Source organism: Heloderma suspectum, chromosome 1 (assembly GCF_057233095.1).
Source record: "Heloderma suspectum isolate Gila_16-S chromosome 1, 16-S_ref, whole genome shotgun sequence".
NCBI lineage: Eukaryota > Metazoa > Chordata > Lepidosauria > Squamata > Helodermatidae > Heloderma > Heloderma suspectum.
Window position 1 is genome coordinate 140,480,969 of NC_139458.1, and position 17,907 is coordinate 140,498,875.

The 17,907-nt window shown below is 46.1% G+C and overlaps 2 protein-coding genes across 3 annotated transcripts in view; one reads left to right on the top strand and one right to left on the bottom strand.

Moving 5' to 3' along the window:
* Window positions 1–7,006: 7,006 nt before the first annotated feature.
* Window positions 7,007–14,856, bottom strand: NDUFS8 (NADH:ubiquinone oxidoreductase core subunit S8). Of its 2 annotated transcripts, none has more exons than XM_084804270.1 (7): window positions 14,780–14,856; window positions 13,483–13,546; window positions 10,071–10,133; window positions 9,466–9,555; window positions 8,342–8,514; window positions 7,419–7,547; window positions 7,007–7,223 (listed from the first exon to the last, which is right to left on the bottom strand). In XM_084804270.1, exons 2-7 carry the CDS (start codon window positions 13,520–13,522, stop codon window positions 7,092–7,094), a joined length of 627 nt encoding a protein of 208 aa, XP_084660396.1. In that variant the 5' UTR covers window positions 13,523–13,546; window positions 14,780–14,856; the 3' UTR covers window positions 7,007–7,091. The 2 variants fall into 2 exon arrangements, with proteins under 2 accessions (XP_084660396.1, XP_084660387.1); XM_084804261.1 differs by having other exon boundaries at window positions 14,321–14,856.
* A 241-nt stretch (window positions 14,857–15,097) lies between these two features.
* The window catches only part of UNC93B1 (unc-93B1 regulator of TLR signaling), a 100,183-nt gene continuing 97,373 nt past the window's right edge, over window positions 15,098–17,907 (top strand). Inside the window, exon 1 of the mRNA XM_084804237.1 lies at window positions 15,098–15,541. The gene's annotated coding sequence lies outside the window, so the exon portion shown is untranslated. The remainder of the gene's footprint in view (window positions 15,542–17,907) is intronic.

Below are 17,907 nucleotides of genomic sequence, written 5' to 3' on the forward strand. Positions count from 1 at the left end.
CAATGCATGGCCTGCAGTTGCCAGGTGCCATGCATGATCTTCTAGTGTCTTCCTCCAGCAATCTCAGTAGAATATTGAGTATCTGCCCTGCCCTCTGCTGCCACTGACTAGGTTATCACGCCCTAGGGATGGTCAACCTGCAGCACGGTGCCATGAATGAGGCAGGCTACAGGAATGTACGGCCTGCCAGGACAGGAGTGCCTGCAGGCCTGGCTGTGACATCAAGTGAGGCCTGTATGCTTCCGTGTGTGGCTAGCAGACACAGCAAAGCACAGAGGGGAAGGCAACATGCATAGCACCTGGAGTGGCACTTCCTCATACATTGGGTTCTAGTTGTGCCACACACTTGCCCCCAAAGTTTTGGCTCTGCTGTTTAACGCCAGGCCATCTCATCTGTGATTTAATTGATCGCAGATGAAGGAGCCAACATGGTGTGTATTATTGAGACCTGAGTGGTGTTGGCCTGATCCAGTTGTGCCCGCTGGGGCACTCAGTGCAGCACCAACACAGGCCAGAGGACTGTAGGGGAGCCACTACTGTCCATAGGAATACCATCTTGCTCACCAGGAAACTTCTTCTCCTGGAGCAGACTGAGGACCTGGCCCTTATATTGGGCCAAAGGGCCAGATGGGCAGCTATTGATGTACCACTCACTTTGCTGCCCAACAGCATCCTTAACCGGACTTGCTGAGGTGGTGTTGGAGAATGGCAGGACTGTTGTTCTGGGTAACTTCTATATCCATGCCAAGGCCACCTCGGGACTTCATGGCTTCCATGACAGCCATGGGACTTTTGAGGGCAAGGTCATGGGCGTCTGCAGGAATTTGGTGGGGGGAGGTGCAGTGCACAGCAATTTGTGGTTATAATTCACATGCACAGTGCACACTGCTACAACATATCTCTGCACTTTCCTTCTGTGTGTGCTTTGTTGCTTTGTGTCACATTCCATGATATTTAGAAACCTACAGAGTAGTAGATGATCTTGGGAACTGAATAGCACTACTGCAGAAGACTTATGTTCAAGAAGCATCGTGAACTCCAACAAAACTTTATTTGGAGTGAGGCGTTAACCCCCCACCACCACCAAAAACAGAAACGAGGGAAAACCCAAATGCACAAATACAGTACAGCTGTCTTAAGAATATATTGGAAATGTTATGGCACCATTGTCCTTCTCATAACATTGACCACTTCACATGACTTGCCTGGAACAATTTCTTTCATCTTGAAAACCTTGGTGAACACTCTCTAGAGCATTCTTCCCCAACCTGGTGCCTTCCAGATGTGCTGGATTACAACTCCCAGCATTCCTGACGATTGGCCACACTAATGGGAACTGAAGTCCAAAACATCTGAAGGGCACCAGGTTGAGGAAGGCGGCTGTAGAGTAGCTGTCGAGTCTGTGGGGTATCTCTATCAGTGGAGGATGCTTGATCAGGGTTTAGGGTTCTAGAGGAGCCTGGACGACTCACTTAACAACGTGAAAAGTAATCAACCACTTTTTACACCAGCTAACAATACAGCTTTTGCATGGCTTGATTAGTGAACTGCAGCAATGTTCTTTTGGAACTGCCTATTTTTCCTGGAACTGCACATTTTTTATACAGTTGTACTTAAAAAAAGAAAAGAAAAAAAAGCCCTGATAGCATCAGCTAACAGGTCCACCATTTCTGGTAGCCTTGATGACTGCACAGTGACAAAGCCTGAGAACTGTGTCTACCAAGATAGGTAGACCTGACTTCTGAGAAATTTGTATCCCAGGTCTACCTCTGTTGTTTCTCGGTGGGCAGACTTCGTGTCTGAACAATGTCTTTCCATCTGCAGCCAAAACTCTCAATTCTTTCCATGACTCCTTTTGGCCCCTAATGGCCCTTGGGCCAACAGCCATTACAGGGGTGAAGGCTGTGGTTAATGCTGAGGGTGGGGTGGGAGGGTGACCTGCTCAGCTTGCAGTCCACCCCTAGGCTTTGCTCTGTAGGCAACACACAATAGATTCAGATTCACATAACTACCTTTGCAACAGGGTTATTACTACAATACATGAGAAAGCACTAACGTCTGAGGGGCTGCGTAGCAGACTGTCTCAGCTCCAAGGTCTGTACTAAGAGAGATGGGGGAGAGGCTCCACCTGGGCCTCCTGCAAGAACTAAAAATGGCAGGTTCTAAGCTAAACACACAAACAACCCCCTCTAGCCCTTAATAAATTGTGCTGCTGCTACAATCAGCTACACAGCCCCATATGAATTTCCCTAAAACACCAACACACCAGGAGACTGGATAAAACTGGACTACACTGCAGAACCATCTTGCACTGCTCTGGGCTACTTTGCAGGGCAAGTGAAAACCACACAGTCCTGCCTCCTACAATATGGATATAATCATGATGAACTTTATCTGCACACATTGCCAGAGTAATTTTTTAAAAATGTACGTACACTAATATAAATATTTTAAGACCTGAATTAGGACATGAATTCGTCTTTGCTGCTACCGTCTTGTTTTTTGGTAGACACTACTGCCCAAACAGCTACACTAAATTCCTGAATTTCAAAATAGGAAGTAATTGCAGCCTCATATAAAAACTAACAGGGAAGACCCCCGAAAAGGCTTAACACACCCAGAAGGATTAATATACCCAGATAGTGGGTGTGTTAACCATTGCTATGATTTCATCCATTGGCTAAAAACACAAAGGTAGGAGCAGGCTAGTTTCTCACAAAATGAATGGGCAGAACAGTGGCTACATGTCTTGCCTCATATCTTGGGTTTGACAAGGGCTAGAGACTTGCTTTTTTTTAAAAAAGCTGAGAATCTGGAGATTATGGCACATCAAGTGATGGGGGGCAATTACACCCCCTTGCCCCTTCTTGTAGACACCCATGGACAGGTCATACCCTCAACTTGGTCTTTGCCCCAGAGGGTGGGAGAGGTGGTTGGATATAGGTGGTGTGTGATGACCACATTGTGATGGTCAGACCACTTCCTGCTGAAATTTGGTTTCGTGGCATTTGTCCCTCCCTGGAGGGGTGGGGGATCTGCTGAAACAGTCCATTCTGTGAGACTTATAGCATCTTCATAGATTCCTGAATGTTCTGGGGGATTTTCCAGTAACTGGAGCTATTTTTCCTGTTGAAGCCCTCGTCTTGCTATAGACTGGCGAGATATGCCAGGCTGTTGACATGGATTGCTCCTGAGCGCCCTCTTCAACACTGGAACTCAGGTGGCCACCTTTCAGGAGAGCTCAAATGAAAGAGGCCAGACAAATGGTATGTGCTATAAAGCTTATTGAACACAAGATTATTGAACATAATCACGCCTACATTGTGGCAGTGAGGGCAGCAAAGTAAGTTTATTTTGCTGCCTCCATTACATGTTCGAGTAGCTGCCCATCACAGCTGTTTCGGGGGTTATTGACAAGTACCCCAGTGAATGTTATGTTTTTTAACCCCAAGGCCCATTTTAATTTTGCAAGGCACTCCGAGGATAAAATGACCCATTTTCATAATTATCTTAATACTATTATAACAGGTCCTGGTGAGGTGTCCAGTGCTCCATCTTGTCCATTTTTCTGGGATCAGTTCCAGCTGTCACTGGAAAGTGTATAAACTGGAGACATTTGGAGAAGGATATCACATATAGGTGTTTCTGTGCTAATGCTAGGAGCCTCTGAGACAAGATAGAGAAGTTGAAGTGCTTGGTTTTAAAGGAGAACGTAGATATAATAGGCATAACAGAAATGTGATGGAATGGAGAAAACCAGTGGGATAAGGTTATCGCTGGATACATATTCAATAGGTAAGCCACGAAAGTGCTCTTGTGGCAGTGTCGCTGTATGCTGAAGAGGGTAGAATCAATCTAGAAATCCCCAAAGGGGCAGACTCTTCCACAGCAATCACAGTGCATGACAATGCCAATCCCCAAAGTAATTTAACACTGCGGGCATACTTTCACCTACCTGACCAAAATGCTCAGGGTAATTTTGATCAAGAATGAAATCAGGGAGGCATCCAAAGGAGCAAGTGTAGTAATAGGCAGCTTCAGTTACCCTCACATTGGATAAATACATATTCCTGTCACAACAAAGAGGTAAAATAGATACCCGAATGATTGTACCCTAGAACAGTTGGTCATGGAACTGACCAGAAGAGAGCTGACCCTAGAGTTAATCTTAAGCAGCGCCTGGAAAATAGTGACCACTATGCTACCAAATTTAACATATATGTGAGTGGACAATTGCTAAGGAGGTCAAACACAGTAATATTAATCTTCAAAAGAGGAAACTTCAAGATTAAGCAGACTGGAAAAAAAAGGAAGTCAAGAGGATCATATCACTGGGGGTTGCTCAACACGAGAACAATAGCCCAGGTAGAATATGTACTGCAGATCAGGGAAGGCACCACTAAGTCAAAGAGCATACCAGCCTGGTTAACACACAGTCAAAAAAGCTTCCTTCAGAAAATGGAAGTTCTGCCCAAATGAAAACAAAAGGAACACAAACTTTGGCAAAAGAGACGCAAGCTGAGACAATAAGGTACACACACACACACACACACACGAACGGGAGCATATCACACAGTGATCACATCGATCATGCTTAGAATTATTCCCAACCAGAAATGGAATAGCCTAGATCTCTTCGATAACCCTTATATACTCACTGCAGCTGTTCTGCACGGTTGTAAATATAATTTGTTGTACAATAACTGGATGCCTCATGTTGCTTATTTAGTGCACAACTGAATCACATGCTCCATTGAACTGGAGTAGCCTTTATCCTCCTTTAGAGAGATTTTATGCATGTTAAACCAAAGTAGTTCATTTGGACTTCACTCAGAAGTGATACATATATGGTAATTTTGATCTGAACAGCAACATGTGTGAAAACACCAATTTGCTTGGGAGACTGACTCAGCAACAACTGCGTGGTCATCTTTCATTTTCTCCGCCCGAAAAGCATTTTGACACACTTTTACTTCCTTTTCCCCCTACGTGTCTTGGGTACTATTTCAGGTTGATTACACTGATTCATTCTCACTAAGCCTATATCAGTATTGGAGGGAATACAGGGGTAATGACAGCGGCTAATCCCATATTTCTGGAGGTACACAACCACCATTTTATATGCTGCTGTCTACCCCTTTCTGCCTGGAATGTAGTGGCAACTAACTTTCCTGCACCCATCACTCCTCCGCCTTTCTGTTTTCTCTCTCGCTGTCTCGCCACCCTCGATCAAATTTCTTTCCAGGGAAGCTTCCTGTTATGTGCAAGACACAGGTACATACCAAGATGGTAGCAAGCACATAGAGGAAGAAGCTTGAGTTTTGCAGATTACCACAGCTCGTGAGCTAACAGGTCATGCAGACTTGGGTAGAGGATAGAATTGATTGAAAACCCCATAAAATCTTTATGCAGATAGGCCATAGTCCTTCCTGCCTCTTAGGGCATCAGCAGGACCCAGAATTGAGGGGGGGGGGGGCAGGAATCATGCTGTAAACTTGCTTTAACCTTACTGGTAAGAACTTACTGATAATGGTTTAGAGTCAAAGTACATCAAGACATGTATATCATGTTCTTGTTTTCTTTAAACCAATACTGCTTTATTCTGACCTTTCTCATACATGTCTTAAAACCATCTGCACTTAGAGAAAAGGGCTGCCAACAGAAGAAAACTATAAGTGCTACAGCCCTACAGAATCAGTGAATCGTAATAGGGCCCAGAGCCTCCACAGTTTTGAGCCGGTGCTCTGCTAGAACAGTTACGAGCTACTTGACAGAATTGGAACCGGGTACTACAACAAGAGAGGCCAAGGCATGCTTGTTTCAAGATGCAGAACTGCTACTCGGATCCTTTTCAACAGAAGAAATTAGCTCCGTCTCATTCTTCACTGTGGCAGGAGAGCTCTGTAACCTATCTCCTGAGAAGCCTACTGATACCATCAGTGCAGTATAGCTCAATAGTGTCACACCAACATGAAGAAAAGGAAATCCCACCTTCTGACTCAAGAGCTACATTTTGTACTATAGAACAGAGCACAGTATGTGAGAGGCAGATGGTTCTCCCTTTCATGGACCAGGAGCGGCTACACAGCTGAAGGGGGTCTGTGTTCATTTCTCAAAGCAAGACTTTTAAATAAGCTGAATACCAGTCCCTTCTTTACCCACTCAAGTCTATCGCGCGTGCACACACACACACACACACCAGCAAAACTCATTGCAGAGTACACAGGATTCTAAGGGATTCTTATCTTAGTACTAAAGCAGCCCTTTCAATTCTATTCAAAGCCAATTTAAACTAAAAAAAGCATGTGGCACAGGCTTCTCACAAGTTACTAGTAAGAATGTAGTTGGTGTGCGTGCATTTGCATTACAGAGAAGGTATCTGAATTCTCTCTTACATCAAAAACATGCTGTATGAGGCAAGTTATTCTAGCCTAGCCTTATCCTGAATGGACTAGTTTTCCACCTGCAATATTTTCTGACCTGACAGAACTTTCTGACTGGTACTACTAATAATCCCAGAAAGACTCTTCGAGTGCAATCCTATGCATGTAGAAAAAAGTTCTACAACTCCCAGCATAGCTGGCTGGGGCATGTTGGGAGTTGCAGGACTTTTTTCTGAGCATGCACAGGATTGCACCCTTAACAAGTTTTGCTCAATCCTTGAATTGACTCCCTAGCAGAAGACAGCACAGGGGATATTAGCTCCACAAGAGTCCTTTTCAGTAAAAAAACCAAAAACAAACTGGTGACGAGGGGATACAGAAAAAGAGAATTGAATTCCCCTACTTATCTCACTCCCAACTATCACCTCTTCCAAGACCAATATCCTTACGTTATCCCTTAGGTTTCCTCAAAGGCACATCAGAACTCTCGAATTAAAAGAAAAGCTGGGTAGTGGGACTTCCTCCCCTCCCTGAACCTGCAAGTAGGACTGTGCATTCTACAATATCCCCAGAAAGTTTGCCTACAACTTCTCCCTCATCCTCAAGACACAGGGAAACAAAGAACAGGTGCATGTCCTTTATTAGAGGCTTTTCTTCAGCTGAGCTGGCTGGCTAGGATGTGTGAGGAGGATTCAGGTAAGTGCTCCATCACCGGTATAAGTAGTCCGCTTGTATGTTAGCAGCAATCTCAGCTTCCCACTTGTCACCATTGTTGAGTAGCTTCTCTTTGTTGTACAGAAGCTCTTCATGTGTCTCAGTGGAGAACTCGAAGTTGGGACCCTGCAGAATGCAGACTGAAGTCAGATCAACTCACACAAACACCCACCCTCACACACCATCCAGCACCAAATCTAGGGACATTGCTTACTCCCTCTCCAAGTAGCTCCACCTTCCAGATACAAATCCACAGTGGGCAGATGAAACAGTACTATCTTATTCAACCTGAAAACACCCCCCCCGCCCCCAGCTACTCACCTCCACAATGGCATCAACAGGACAGGCTTCCTGGCAGAATCCACAATAGATGCACTTGGTCATGTCAATGTCATAGCGAGTAGTCCTGCGGCTGCCATCAGCACGGGGTTCTGCCTCAATAGTGATGGCCTGCAAGAGAAAGAGAAAGGGGCATAATTCACTAGTATGTTGCATTCCACAAACTTCAACTGCAGCAACCTGGATAATCCACTCTGAAGTGGAGGGCTGACAGCAAATTTATCCATGCTGTAATGAAGGCAATCTCGTTAGGAATACAGAGGGCTGGGAAGCAAAGACACTACTAGATTTAACGGGATTACAGAGACTGGGATGGAGCTTCATATATGCCATAGAAGAGAAGGGCTGCAAGTCTGGTAGGGATGCCATAAACAACAGAACTCTGGCAGCAGAAGGGAACAACTGCTCAAAAAGCACCTGCCCCAAAGGGTGTGCGCTGTTTCAAGCACCAGCTCAGCAACTGGGATGGGGGAAGCTGAACTGAGTCACCACACAGTGATACATACCATTAGTGCAGGAGCTCAGCACCAGGCAGAGACAAAACATTTCACTTCTTGTTACTAGCTGCATGCAACTGGAAACTTGCCAATCAACGGGGATACATACACCCCCTCCCAGACAAAGCAGATAAGTCCCACTGAGATAATGGGAGCTACTCATAAGTAAATTTGCACAAGAGTTGTTCTAAGCCCCACTGAACTCAGTGGAACTTATCTGATCCCAGTGGGCACGCAAGAGTGCATATCCTGGCAGATTTGCAGGTTTCCAAACCCTTACAACTTTTGCTTGCAAGATGTAACCAGTAGCCAAAAGTTGTTTTTTTGGCACTGAACTCCTGCACTACACGGAGCAATCTCTAACATGAAGACATCATATCAAGGAAGAGGTGACAATAGGGGCCTCACCTGAGCAGGGCATACAGCCTCGCAGAGCTTGCAAGCAATGCACCTCTCCTCTCCAGATGGATATCTGCGCAGGGCATGCTCCCCGCGGAAACGGGGACTCAAGGGACCCTTCTCAAAGGGATAGTTGATAGTGGCAGGTTCCCTGAACATGTAGCTCAGGGTCATTGCTAAGCCTGAGGGGTACGGCAAAACAGAATATATTATTCATTTAAATACACAATTCACCATTGTCAAAGTTCAGGGCAGGTCAACCTGAATTTTGATTTAAATCTATTGTTATCTAGCTAATATTTAAATGTAACAGCTAGAACTGAATGGATTTAACGTTCCAACTGTTTACTGCAATGCTACAATTTGCCACTTGTGGAAGAGTTGCGGTTACCACCAGGCGACTAGTTCAATGGTAAACTACACCCTGTACAAATTTCTTTCCCACCCACCACTAATGTAGGCAGAAGTTGCTGGGGGACAGGGACAGACCACAATGCAGAATTGCAGCAATTGCCCTCACAACTGTTTCTCCATCTCCCAAGTTTGGAAGAAAATACTGAGTGCCAACACACACATACAACTGTCAGCACAGCACTATCTGAGGGCTGTTTGGGGGCAGAAACTAGAGAAAGATGGCCACTATAAAGTTGGCTTGCATTTCCCCTGCCACAGACACAAACAACAGCACTAAAACAATATCCTGCCAAGTTTTAAAAGACTGGGCCAGGCTCCTAGAATACTGCCACAGTGACAGAGGTGGAACAAGAGTAGCAGCGGTGCTGAGGCTGTAGCACAGGTGAACAGAGCTTGCAAGAGGCTACGCGTACCATTATTTCTGCTTTAATCTCAGGCCCTGCAGTGGTACTGATAAATTATTACCTGCAGTCAGCCATGGCAAGGACACTGTTCTATTTCCATCCCCCATTATGGTTAGAGATAGAACTGGGGTGGGGTGGGGGTGGGCATGGATAGGAGGAGATTGCCAGCTTTCTCTGGGTAATCCATTCTATGATGGCAGATTAGACTCTTCCCCTTTCTGCCCACTCAGCCAATCTCCCATCGCAACACAGCTAAGGACTCCCTCTTTATCCCCGACATTCCGATCATCACCCTGATCCCACCACTATCCTCACCTCGGATAAGTTCTGTCCACAGGAGGGTCTGTGCAGCCTTGTCAGTGATCGATCTCATGTCTGTCAGCTCCTCCCTGGCATTCACATATTCTGTAGCCACACACAAACAAAAAGAAGTCTAAGCTGTTGCTGTCCAGAAGTCTCAAAAGACTTCATCATAAAATAGGGGACTGTATTCCAATGAAAAATACTCATGGGGGAAAAAAACTCTACCGCACAAACAGTGCAGACAGACACATTGCATATCAGTGTTCCTGGAAACAAACACCTTCTAAAGCAAAAAATGTTCATTATGGAAAACATTGGGGGCCAATTCCCTTGACTGCACCATTCCCAGAGGAATCCATGAGTTTTCATAGGAATGATGGCCTGATGAGTTACACAGGCACAGTGACACTTTCTGGGAGACACGGATGGCATTGACAGTGGGGATCCAGACTAATTTCTGTGTCCCCCCAAGAAGAATTTCTAGGGGCAGCTCTTGCATCTGTAGAGTAAAGGAGGGCCAGATGATTCTAACTGTCTTCTGTGCTACAGCTGCTCCATTCCTAGAGAGAGCCTTCCATATAGTTCAGCAAGACAGATAGACTCTATTATGTACTTACTGTAGGAAGCTCTTGGGGCTGTGTTGCTGAGATGCCGGGTAAGGCTCAGGCACACTGGAGTCCCTGAGGAACAACAGAAAAATTGGGCAACATGTCAGAGAGAAGCAGAGACCCCAGTCCCAGACACCCAAAACAGTACAATGAATATGGGGATTGTCCAAACTGTGGTTCTCCTGGCATAGTTTCTTTGAGCCTTGATCCAAGTTGTTTCTAGAGCATCCTTGTATCTAAGCACTAGCCCAGCAGCCACAGGCAACAAGGAATTTTATGCAGGCAAGGCCAGATGAAGGAATCCTCCTCCTCTGCTCTTAGCACAGAAATGCAGCAGGCTGCTGGGGAATAGATGGGAGTTCTCCATCCCACTTCTACCTGCTCCAAGCAGGCCATAATTTTTTGTTATTATTAACAAGGCTGTTCTAAAGGATCACTCCCAAACTATTAGCATGAGAAACCAAGCTGCTCAGGAGGAACACTGAAAGGTGATCAGTCAACGGAGCCAGGCAACAGAAATCAGAGCATGGGCTTGAGCATGACACTCGTGGTATGGAGGAAACATATGTGCCTGCCCATTCTTTCTACGAAGGACAAACTGTAGTTCATTAAAGTCAAATCTCTGTACAAGTCAGACTGCCACAGATGAGGGGAAAAAACCTCTTGTGTGTGGTTTTCAATCACTGACAAGAGAGTGGAGTCCAGTTTGGGGGAACAAGGGAGGGCAATTTTTGTTTCCTGGCCTGCTTGCATCAACCTAGCTTTAAATCCATAGGAACATAAGAAGCTGCCATTGGTCTACCTAGCCCAGTACTGACTGGTAGGGGCTCTCCGGGGTCGCAGACAAGATCTTTCCTATCGCTGCTACCTGATCTTCTTAAATGAAGATGCCAGGGATAGAACCCAAGACTTCCTGCATACAAAGGATACACTGTACCACTGATCTATGCTCCCTCCACTAAGGCACAGCCTTGTTCTCCCCTCTTATGAGCTTGCCTAAGATTTGAGCCCAGGCCTTCTCACACCTGAAGTGGGGATTATTTCACTAGGCCAGGAGTGAGCAGCTTGTGGTCCTCCACATGTTTTGGCCTACAACTCCCATCAGCCCTAGCCAGCATAGCCAACTAAGAGGGTTCATGGGAGTTATAGTCCAAAACACCCGAAGGGCCACAAGTTGCTCACCCTTGCAGTAAATTCAGGACAGGCAAAAGGGAGTACTTCTTCACACGCTGCATAACTAATTCAGGAAATTCAGCACAAGATATAATTAATACTGGATTTAGATGGCTTAAAATGTATTAAATTTGTGAAGAGTACATTTATCAATGGCAATTAGCCATGGTAAGTATAGTGGGCCTCCATGCTCAGAGGCAGCCTACCTCTGAACACCAGGAGCTAAGACAAGCAACACAGGATGGCTGTTATCTCCGTGCCCTGCTGGTGGCCTGCTTGAAAGCATGTAGCCGGCCACTGCTGGAAACAGGATGCCAGACTAAACACTGCCCCAATCCCTTGATCTGATCTAGCAGAGCTCCTCTTGTGTTCTTCCTTTCAAAATCAGAGGCAGTAGATCCCTTGGAGTCACATGGCAGGAAGTTCCATGGCCTGGCCTAGCCTCCCCTCTCCCTGGAGAGCCTCATCTTCTCTTGTTGAAACATCACAGCTTTCCAGAAGGCTCTGAACACAGCATGGGGGAAAGAGCCCGGGTACCCCACTTACCCAGCATCTCAAAGTCTACCAAGCACCACAGATGAAGGGGTGTATCCAATGTTAGTCCGACTTATAGCAGACTCATTGAAATGAATGAGACTTAAGTTAGACTAACACTGGATACAACCCATAGGCTCAGACACTGCATGCCCAATACTGAATCTCATAACCCCAGTACCACATGATGTGGTCCCATTCATATTCCACTCCAAATACACTGTACATCCATGATCTTTGGATTCATATGCACACTTGGGGAATCTTCTTGGAACTTCCAAATCTATGCTATGCTTTTACACAAGTCAAGGTCACAAAGTGGCCAAAGTATTTGGGTAGGGACCATAAGAATGGTGCTGGAAAAGTATTACAAACAACAAAGTTCCAGCTTCAATTTCTTCTAGCTTTGCATAAGAACTATGGCCTCTATAATGCATATACTTGTACAGAATTCCACACTGCTTCCTCCAGGCCTTTCTATCATAGCACCTAACTAGGAGGGAACTAGAACAATGGAGGAGTTATCTAAAACACTGCAATAAAATAGGCGTGTTTCAGATAAACTGTTCAAAATCAGCAAGAAATCTACCTTTACCATCCACTGGCAGGTTCCTACTTGTTTTTTATCCTAGGATGTTTGACAGTATCGGTTAATGTAAAGTTATACAAAAAAAGTAGAGAACAGATACAGTTTCTTGTATTGCACTGATGCAGCTGTGGATGAGTTAGCACTAGACAATCTGGTCTGATGGAAAGAAACACAGTGGCTAGCCACTGGGCCTCTGTGTGTAGACTCCATGAGGACTCTATGCCTCTTTGCCAATACAGAGAAACTATAATTCTCTAGTAAGGCCTATTTCACAACTGCTGAACCACCTATTTAGAGTTTGCTTAATTTTATGGCATCAATGTCACACTAGATACCAAACTACCTGCTCAAAATGAAGTGCTGTAGTACCTTCCCATATAAAGCTTGATCCTCTGAATACGTCTCACCTGACTTGGTTGAATGGGTCTTTCTCCCAAGTAAGCACATACAGGCTGGTAGCCTTGCTATTTTTTCATATTATTGCTGAACATTTCTGTGGATCTTTGAGGGATATAGAAAGGGCGTGTATAATGTTCTTCCCCATTCTTATCTATTCACACATCACAGATTAATGGCTTGCCCAAGGCACCACCACAAGCGTTGCGATTCAGCAGGGACTTGAATTTGCTACATACAAACTCAAAACTCTGTCCATGGCTTCACAATTACTACCTACATCAGCCTTTCCCAACCTGGTGCCCTCCAGATGTTTTGGACATCAGTCCCAGCCAGCATGGTCAATGGTCAGGAATACAGGGAAAGGCGATATACATAGTACAGGGATGGGCAATGTGTGGCCCTCCAAATGTTTTGCCCCACAACCCCCATCATCCCTAAGTATTAGCTTTGCTGGCTAGGGCTGATGGGAGTTGTAGGTCACACTGTTTGGAAGGCCACAAGTTGCCTGCCCCTGACATAGTACATTCAGTATGAACTGTGTTTTAAAAGCCTTAATTCCAAGAAACCTCAGCAACAGTTCAATATTATACCCATTTTACATATGGGAAATGGAACTGAGAAGTACTAAGTTGCCACAGACACCGAAGCAAGTGCTTATACTGGATTTTGAACTAGAACAGATGAAAAGCCAACACTCCACTCAAGTGTCCTTCTGCTGCAGCCTACCTGTCCGGGAAGCTTGGCGTATCATCCAGAGGACAGACATTTTCAGCTTGAGTCAGGGGCTCCTCTGCAAAAGGGGCAAGAAGGGAGAAATGCAAGTAGCTGCGTTGATTAGATCCATTACAAACCCCCCCAGTGTAATGTAGTGTTTAACTTGACCAACTAAAACTTCACAAAATAGCAAGCAAGCTTTTCAGTTCACCAGAACTCAAGCAAGTAGAATGTTAAAGTTTTCAAAAGTGGGGGAGGGGAGAAAACATGTTTCTGGGCAAGATGAAAACGCCCCCACCTGCAGTTTGCAGTGACTGTAAAGTGCAGTAGAGGAAGCATTATGCAGACATGCAGTCTTATACACACTTTCCTGGGAGCAAACCCCTGTTAACCGAGTGGGTATAACTTCCAAGTATACATGCACAACAAAAAAAAATACATGCACAGGATTGCACTGCACAGCTATGATACTACGCTCGCTTACTCAGGAGTAAGCCCTACCAAATGTAGTGGGCCTTACTTCTGAGTAAACATGCATAGGACAGCACTATGTACTACAACAGGAATGCAGAACCTCTTTCAGCCCAAAGGCCAAATTCCATTTCAGAGACGCTTTCGGGGCGCCACATTATACTGCTGGGTGGGACCGAAGGGGAAGACTGAAGACAAAGGGGTAGCACCAATCTGTTGGACTGCAACCCTCATTACTGAGAGTTGAAGGGCCACGCAGTCCAACGCTTCTGGAGGGCACCAGGTTGGGGAAGGCCAGGATAGACCTGCTGGAGTCCACGCCCCCACTGTAGTGTACCACCCACCAGAGCCCACCCTAGGCTTGAGACAGCCCACTCACTCAGCAGGATCCAACTGGAACGGGCCGGCAAGCCTGCCTTATGCGGGGCGTTGCTTGCACTCCATCAGGCAACCCAAACGACGCAACGCGAGATGAAGAGCTTTTCAAGCAGAGATGGAACGCAGCAAAGGGGGCAGGGTCCTGGCTTCCAGAGTCCCGCCTCCTGGGCGGAGCCAAGCCGATCTTGGTCTCCGGCGTAGGACAGCAACAATGCGCATGCGCACCTCCCCAAGTCTCCGCCTACTCGCCCTCAGAACCCCGCCAGGCGCTTGCGCTGTCAGCGCCACGGTGGGCCTAGCGCATGCGCCTTTCTATGCCCTCTGGAGTCCCGGTGAAGGTCCCCGCGACCAGGTGCGTCCACCGCCTTCCCCCGCCCCCTCGCGCGGGGAGAACTCCCAGCAGTCTGGCGAGACAAGCGCGTGCTCAGCGTAGCGTCACAGAGAGTCGAAAAGGGCTCACCCGCAGAAACGGCGACAGAGCCCGGCGCTCTACTCCGAGCCGCCGGCGAGCGGGAGCAACAACGGGAACCAATCGCCACTGGGCTGGACATTCATTGGTAGAAGATGCCCTGCGAAAGGCGGGACCTCTTGTCTGGCTGGATAGAACCATGGGAAGGGCGGGACGTTTTGAGGGGAAAGGGCGGGATGTGGATTGTTGACGCCGACAATACCAGTCGCTGATTGGTTGCGAGGGAGCTTAACGTCCACGTGGATTGGCGGAGAGTCGTGGAATTCTGGCTGCGTGTTGCCAAGAGCAGCGCTCGACCTTATCTTACCTGTTCCTGACGCGGACTGAAACCTCAGCTGCTGTTGAGTCTAGCGTTGGTCGCGCACCTGCACATGCGTCCCTGCAGGATTCTCTTGTAGTAGCAATCGGAATGCAGTGGATTTAAAACCTCCAAGCTAGGTCATGTTCGCGGGAATAGTTTAAACCAGAGGTGGGCCACTTGTGGTCATCCAGATGCTTTGGACAACAGCTCCCATCAGCCCCAGCCAGCATAGCCAGTAGTCAGGGATTGTGGGAGTTGTAGGCCAAAACTCTTGGAGGGTCTCAGGGTGCCTACCCCTGGTTTAAACAAACACTGTAACACCAAGTAGTGACTTGCATGTATGAATGTGCCATCACGGACATAACAACTTGGACAGACCTCTTGGCATCACCTCTAAACACAATGATTTCCAGTGGAGTTCGTTCACACGTTAAGCTATGAGTCATCAAGCGGTGAGTATTCAGTCAAGTAATGTATATAGAGGGGTGTTCAGACAAACACATATCCTGCGTTCACTGAATGTGTGATGGAATAGTATGGGATTGCAAGCACTAGCTACACTTCCCAGCAGCTGCACATTCAGTTTTAATGTGAAGGGTAGAGATGTTAATGCTTGGTGGGGGGACTGTTTCCCCCCAAATTTTCCAAGAATCTGGGGGGGGGGATGTTTTTTCCCTTCATTTTTCTGCCCCCTCCCCCCTTTTCTGTTTTTTTTCCAGGCCTTCACAGTAAAGGGACCCTCAGTGTGTACAGTTGTGTGTATAGGAGGAGGGCTATCATACAAATGCCATTTGGATGCTGGTTTTGGTAGAAAAGCAAGATATCAATTTTAGAAATAAATGGGAGCCCTGGGCAATCAGGATCCGTAATCTTTATGTGCATTGGGCCCTTTTACATGAATGCCATGTGCATAGCTGCAAGGCAATTGGCTAATGGGTGCAATTCTGCTCTTTCCATATCGGTGAATGTGTGGTGAGGGATGGCGATGCTTAAACATGCCTGTGATAAAGGACTATTTTGATATGTAATGGCTACCAGGAAAGCTATGCACTCACTCTCTCATATAATCAAACAAACACAGACTACAATTCCTTTGTTTCTGGTTGAGTACTGCTGTTAGGGCTACAGTGTGGTTGGCAATGTCACAGGCCCCCAAGAAAATGCAGAACCATATTTCAGGATGCATTCCAAATTGCAATGTCTCTGCTAGCAGAAGAAGGAATAGCATTTTCTCAGGAGCAATATGTTGCAGTTTGAATGCTGGGTGAATATGATAACCCCATAAATACTTCCTTGAGATAACATATTTGACCCCGTGCCACAACAGAAACAGCTGCACATTTGCTGCTCTTTAAAATGATCATTTGGAAGGGCCTGAACAGGCTTGAACACAGTGAGTTATGCTTGTTTGGAAGGCCAAAATGTTGCCTTGGTATGAAATGTGAGTACCTGAATAGATACGAGTGGTCCTTTGGGTGTACTGTCTGGCAACCATTTTGGGGCTGCTTTGCTCAAGAAAGTCTGACTCATTTTCCAGTGTCTAGCTGCCCTTGGGTTTTATCCCTTAATTTTATGTTTTCCAACCCTTTGTGCTCTCCTTATCCCTTGTAGGTCTGCAAATACATTTCTGTGCAATCCTTTTTGTTTCAGTTGTTTGCCAATGTGCTAGCCGGGCTGGCTTAAGACATTTTGCTATCCCTAGCAGCTACATTTCATGATTTAAGAAGTGAATCTCAAGATTTCTTGCACTGTTGCTGAAGAAACTGAAGCACAACTCTCAGATCATGTGCAGGACAGCTGTTGCTGGGGGCAATAAAAGAGCCTGGGTCAACCTTCCTTGTGTATCAGCAAACCAAGATTAATTTAGGAACATTTGAGACTGGGGCTTCAAGAATTGGTCCCAGTGCAATTGGAAATTAGTGTATGATGATTAACCCTGTGTGAATGTTTCCAGAGGGGTAGCTGTGTTAGTCTGTTGCAGAAAAACAGGGTCTTGTGGCACCTTAAAGACTAACACATTTATTCTGGCCTAAGCTTTCATGGACACTGTCCACCATCAGATGCAACTGATGAAGTGGACAGTGCCCACAAAAGCTTATTCCAGTATAAATTTGTTGGTCTTGGAAGGTGCCACAAGGCTCTTTATTGTTTTCCCTATCTGAATGCTGTATGATAAATGGGGTGACTCAGCAGCAGTGTGGCTATTGCTCAGTATCACCCAGGCTAGGATGGTTTCTTTTATTTCTCCACTGCAGCCACCTTGGTTCTGTAAAATATCTATACAAAACCAATAAAGTAGAAAGGTAGCTAATTAGCTATACTGGGAGTTTCCCAATACCTTTGTTTTTATATAGCTAGATATAAGAACAAAACAGCCCTGCTGGATCAGACCAAAGGTCCACCTAGTCCAGCATTCTGTTCATACAGTGGCCAACCAGCTGCCTGCGGGAAACCACAAGCAGGACATGAGTGCAGCAGCACCCTCCTGCCCAAGTTCCCCAGCAATTGGTGTGGTATCTTGTACAATTGATCCCATGCATGTTCATTCAGAAGTCCCACTGTGCCCAGTGAGGCCTTATCCCCAAGTAAGCGGACATAAGATTGCAGCCTCAATTTCATGAGAGCAAAAACTCTGGATAGTTAGACCCCCTGCATGTAAACTCTTGATTTCCACTTGTACACAGAGCCAACAGGAATATCTCTCTCTTAGCAGTTGTGGCCGTTAGTACTGTTGAATGGTGGGCAACGACTTACTGTACAACCCTTCTTTGTGCAGTCTTTCAGCAAATCAAAGAGCTAGGCTTTCAGAAGCTGCATT

What these genes read in the sequence shown, in the direction of transcription:
- NDUFS8 (XM_084804270.1), bottom strand. Translation starts at nt 13,522, where the DNA reads ATGTCTGTCCTCTGGATGATACGCCAAGCTTCCCGGACAG. An exon ending in AGCCCCAAGAGCTTCCTACA is followed by an intron (nt 9,556 to 10,070) that starts GTAAGTACATAA and finishes GTGTGGCTACAG; the next exon opens with AATATGTGAATGCCAGGGAG. An exon ending in GTGGACAGAACTTATCCGAG is followed by an intron (nt 8,515 to 9,465) that starts GTGAGGATAGTG and finishes CGTACCCCTCAG; the next exon opens with GCTTAGCAATGACCCTGAGC.